Below are 5905 nucleotides of genomic sequence, written 5' to 3' on the forward strand. Positions count from 1 at the left end.
AATCAAAACAAAGGTAATTTTATCATTTTTCAGTACTTTTTCACTAAGCTTTACTAAGCGATAAGGTTCGACATAATATTTACCACGTGATATCTGCACTAGGCTGAAGACTAAAAAGTTTTAAAGTTGCAAATGATAAGAACGTTATGATAGATTATGAGGTCATGTAGCATGATTATCACAATATACAAACATACAAACTAAAATCACTTGCGAAGTATAATAATATCACCGACATAATATAGTTTCAATATTATTATTAAGAGAATCAAGAATGAATTAATTCAACATTTCTGCGCGTATTTTGTTCATTACCGTTCACCCAAAGTTTATAAAATGCAATCGATAACAGCATTCTTTGTACAATTATCTGTTATTTTTTAATAACAGATAATTATAGTCATTGTAATCTGGGTCATCATCTACACATTCATATTATCACGATCGTCATCCTCCTCATGCTCCTCATCAAAATCATCATAGTCATCATCCTCATCATCATCATCATCATCATCATCACCACCACCACCACCACCATCATCATCATCATAATCAACATAATTGTCACCATCTTGAGCAGTATTGTTCGTGAATATAAAAATAAGGTATTATATATGCCGTATGTTCAAACAACAATCACTTAAGTCGAATGTACCAAGGAAATACACATAATTCCCAAAATGTATTTTTATATTGTGCATAAAAGAAAAAAGAAATTTGCAGTTTGATATTTCTATGGAACCATCAATCATAAAATGCGTTCTTGTTACATAATTATAGTTTCATAACCATCTTAAAAAACTGAACTATTTACAGTTTTACATTTCAGAACAAAATATTTATCAAGCAATGCTCACATTTTATATGTAATAGGGCCAATAAACATTATTTTTACATGATTATATACATGCACAAACACTGAAATTTATGATAACTGGTAATGCTCTGATTGAAAACAAAAATATGTAAAAGCAAACTATTGTTTTAAATTTCACCATTTTCAGTTTTATTGTACATAGTGGGTATGCCTTTCATAAAGGTTGTTAAAAAAATGGTAAATATATTTTGTGTAAATAATATGATTTTCTCATAACTTTATCAAGTGTCAGTGCACTGGTTTCTGAGTATATGAATATGTCAAAACATAGAATTTTCTTCTCGAATATACATCTCATTTAAATAATAATGTACAAGCTTTTAACCCTCTTAGTAGCGGATTTTACAAACTCCATTGACTTACTGCACATCAACATGACTAAAGAGTATAAGGGATTAATGTATATTGTTGAAACAGATTCTCCTTATCATCCCTGGCCAACGATCTTATCCGTTTTCTTCCTTTCTCTCGCTCATTCCTTTCTGTCCAATCTTCTTCCCTTTACCTTCCTACTAGGTCCATGTAACACCCACAAATGTAACATCCCCCCTCTCCATGCCAGTTATCCATGCAACATAACATAAACATGTATGTGTCCCCCTTAAATGTGTATCGCGTATAGTTAAGTTCCATAATTATCTGTGTTTGCAATTAGCAGTCGACTTCGCACGCCAAGTTCCCTTAATCTTACTACGTTATTTACTTCATATACACCGTTGAATTGATTAAATCTTGCATATAATTATTCCTTTGTTTTTAATAAAGAATGATGTACACGGAAAACATATTTCAGGAAAACGCACTCGGCCAGTAAATATATACTAAAAAGGGATTATTTCATGCGACGGCCTCCCTATAAATGTTTGCACTAAAAAGGTCAAAATTAAGAAATCTACATTGAATCGTATTCAATTCAATCTTGTCAGTGTTTTGCTCTTAGTCTGTTCGCTGATAGAAACCTAATTGAAACAGAGCTGTGACACCAATGTTTAAATTAAAAGTCTGACAGGCTCATGGCTTTTTTTGTGGAAGTAAGTTCAACATTGTCCATGAAAAAAAAATGCATATTTCATTCGCTCTTGAGGATTACCAGTACAATCGAGGGTGAATGATTCTAATCTATTTGTTTATATATATCTTTGTTCAATTTTACGATAAATCTATGGATTCTTGTAAATTCTTGACTAAATTTGTTCAGCCACCGCACTCAGTAGAATCTGATCAATGTCTGCACCTTCAAATCGTGAGTGTGTTTGGTTATCTATCTTTCAAATACTGGAAAATATGGAAATATAAAATATGGCATTATGCCATTATGACATTATTTGTTTTGATTTCATTTTATTTCTGCATTTACATCGGTATCAAAATTTCTAAATATACAAAGGTATTATAAAAACAAAACTGCAGTATTAGTCGTAATATAAGCAGTGTATATGAATATCAATAAGATGTATTATACATTTTACAAAACAATAATTTTTAAAGAAAAATCTATCGTGAGCGTGTGGGCTTGATAATGATGACGGCCTTGTCATGTTATATGTAATATGACCTCGCCAATTACATTTTCAACCAATGATATAGAAACCTATTTCCACATGCATGATACATGTTCTTGGATACGGGAGTTTTATGGGGTTTATGTTTTTTTAAGCAATGCCTATTGTGAACCGTGATGTGTAAAATGGATCAGAGTTATTAGGTCTTATTAGGCCTCACTGCTACAGATATTTAAATTATCCAAAGATGGTATTGTTCTGGTCAGTGTGTCTCATATTCATCATAGTGAATGATCCCGACATATCATCGTTCAGAATGTGAGTCGCTTTTCGAAAACAAGAATACTATCTCCATCACAAGTAATGATCTTGCCTGATGATGAGATCATTACACGAGATAATGAAAGGTGATTCAACCTATCATCCTTACCAGTCAGTCTAGTTGATAGAGGGAATGACGTCACTCTTCTCTCGTTCACTTCATTCCCTCTCATCACCGGATCAATCACACACGTATTGTACTCATCATCTGATGTCACGACGTACAGGTCGTCTGTTATAGGATCAACACTGACATTCAAGATGACATCACTGTGGGAGATTTCCCTTTTACCACCCTGTCTGTCTATGATTAGTACTCTCTTAACAAGAGGGTAAGGTTGAGCGATGATGTGACCTGATGATAGCAAATCTCGCATCACTACTTTCTGTTTACATTTGATGGTATTCACGATCTTACTATCAGCTGGGTTAATGACGTATATCTTAGACTGACCCAACTCAGTAGCGATGATCATCCCATCACGGTCAACAGCTACATCCACCCAAGAGATATCGTGCGTTGTGTTTCTTGGTATTGTGACGTCATTGATGTGCATCCATTGTCTGTCATACACACTGATGCATCCAGTCAAACATTTCCCTGTACAACCTTCACAGCGTCTACCACATACTATCTTGTCATCATTCAGTAATGTACATGAGATAACACGTGATGCATCAGTACCTGTTATCACTCTCTGAGTGTGTTTAGTGTTTATATCTAACATGTATGTATGCCGGCTACCTGAGACTCTGTCGGTGATGATCACATTACATTCATCTATGCAACCAACAATCCGTGGGTATGTGATTTCATCTTTGACACTGATTGTATCACTAGGCATCCACTCGCCATCATACCCACCAATCCTACCATCATACTTATCTCTCCCAACACCCTTCACAAACCTAACACCTGATATTTTATCAGTGATTTGTTTCACATCATTCTTATAAAGTGGTTTCTTTAGTTTATCACTCACTGACATGTTCACACTATGACCATCTTTAACAATGTTTTTATCGTCTTCTAGTACTGTATCTATGGTCTGTATTGCATTCTCTATTGTTTTTGTGTCATCCTGCAGTGATTTCATCAACTCTCTGATCTTCCTATCCTTCTCTTTAACAATGTTATCAATGTCTCTATCAAGGCCAATCTTCTTATTGTCTATGTGTCTTTGTCTAATCTGTGCATTTGTATGGATTAATTCAAGTTGTTTCTCTCTCTCTTCATTGTTCTTTCGAATCTTCTCATTGATCTTCAGAATCTCTTCTTGAAGTACTTGATTCTGATCATCGAATTCTTGGTTGATTTTGTCAGTCTCCATCTTCTCTTTGATTTTATCTGTGTTGATCGCCTCCTTGATTATGGAATTAACTTCATCTTTCAAAGCTTGTAGATGGGTGTTTGTGTCTTTCGTACATTGGTCAATTTCATCTTCATAAAGACGACCTTCTTTTAATTTGTCCCTCCCTTTTTCTTTTATGCTCGCAAGTTTTGCTTGAAGGTCTACGATTGCGATATCCATATTTTGTCGCACACATGGGTCTAAATGATCTACTGCACAAAAAGCACACAATGGTTTGCCATGACTTTCACAAAATAATTTTACCTTTTCATTATGTTCTTCACAATAAGTATTTGGTACACCCCTTACAACTCTTGCGATGCATCCTTTTGAGGCGCAGTCATGACAGAGTCTCTTCTTCTCCTCCACGTAGTACGTCACATCTGTGATTGATTGACACTCCTTTCCTTCACATTGTTGGTCTGGGGTGAAGTTAGTTGCCATGGTGATCAGAGTAGTGATCTGATGAATATGAAAGACAAAAAAAATTAAGAAAGAAAGAAAGATAGCTAGATAGAGAGAAGGGGGGGGGGGTTCGGGGGGCGAGCATTGTGTTCGTATGTAGAATTAGTGAATAAGAAAGTTATACAAGATTGAATAACATTTTACCGATTTCAAAAATAATAAATCATGGAAACGAATTCTCTCCTTACGTTGGCAAATCCCCTATTATGAACAATACTCTTTCTTAATCTTACAAAAAGTCTTAGAATTAACGATGCCATAAATAAAAAAAAATATTTCTAATTGTTGTGATAAAATGAGACGAATTTTGCTTTTTCACAATAATGACATATTACCTGTTGTGGTAAGCGCTCTCCAAGATGCCTTATTCACCAAATATTCGCCGAAGAGGGCGTGGTTGCTGATGCAGCAGAAAGTTGAAGGTGTACTCCAGGCTGAAAATGTCATGAATTGAATAGAATAGAAAAAATAATGTCAGACAATTATTAGGATGAAAATAGGGAATAATAAAGTTATGATTTCTTTTTCTATTTGTATGGAACCCATCTATACATGGCTTTGTAAATATAAATCTCCCGACCGTCAGGTTGTTATTAACTTATGAAAAACTTATGCTCGTTGAAGCTTTTTTTGTTTATATACATGTATATATATATATATATATATATATATATATATATATATATATATGCAGCAATGTAGATACACACCTGAAAGTCGACCCTGAGTCAACCGACTTGAAGTCAATTTACTCAGGGTCATGTTCAGAACTTATAAATTTTTTTGAGCTCGGAGTGCTTTCACGATGGGAAACACAGTTGGGGGGTGTGATCGCTTATTAGAACAGCCAGCCAGCCCAGATGTCAGGAAACTGCCACTCGTTAGACCTTCATCCATATAATCGTGGTAATTGTATACTTTCTGTTTTCACAATTCATTTGGAGAAATATTTAGACCATAAATCACCCTAGTCCGGTGACTATGGTCAAATACACGGGCGCCCCTGGGCTCTCGCCCGCGCAGCTCCCTGGGTTAAGTATAATTTAGAGTGGTGCAGTGGCAGGTGAGAGTGACTGGTACGCAAGTAACCCAGGGAGCTCCCCCCCCCCCGCTGCGCGGGCGGGAGCCCAGGGGCCGTGTATTTGACCAAATGAAAGGTAAAGTCACACTCTTCGTCAGTGCCCATGATGTGACAAAAAAGAGAATTCAAAATCCGTTTCTGAAACAGTCGTGAAAAACACGTCTGTTCATGGGCATACGGATTGTGAAACTCACCTGTCAAAGAAATCAATGCGCTGAAGCTGGAGGAAGCGCATTGTAAAGACGCATCCAAAGACGCGTTACCATGACTGCAAGATGACAATGTCGAATCTCCGGCTCCAAAACAG

The 5905-nt window shown here is 35.8% G+C and overlaps 1 protein-coding gene across 1 annotated transcript; it reads right to left on the reverse strand.

Moving 5' to 3' along the window:
- Positions 1 to 1350: 1350 nt before the first annotated feature.
- On the reverse strand, positions 1351 to 4950 carry LOC129263064 (uncharacterized). Its single transcript, XM_064100667.1, has 2 exons — positions 4853 to 4950; positions 1351 to 4514 (listed from the first exon to the last, which is right to left on the reverse strand). The coding sequence occupies exon 2, from the start codon at positions 4494 to 4496 to the stop codon at positions 2691 to 2693; it is 1806 nt and encodes a 601-aa protein (XP_063956737.1). The 5' UTR covers positions 4497 to 4514; positions 4853 to 4950; the 3' UTR covers positions 1351 to 2690.
- Positions 4951 to 5905: the final 955 nt, after the last annotated feature.

This window comes from Lytechinus pictus, chromosome 6, assembly GCF_037042905.1.
Source record: "Lytechinus pictus isolate F3 Inbred chromosome 6, Lp3.0, whole genome shotgun sequence".
NCBI lineage: Eukaryota > Metazoa > Echinodermata > Echinoidea > Temnopleuroida > Toxopneustidae > Lytechinus > Lytechinus pictus.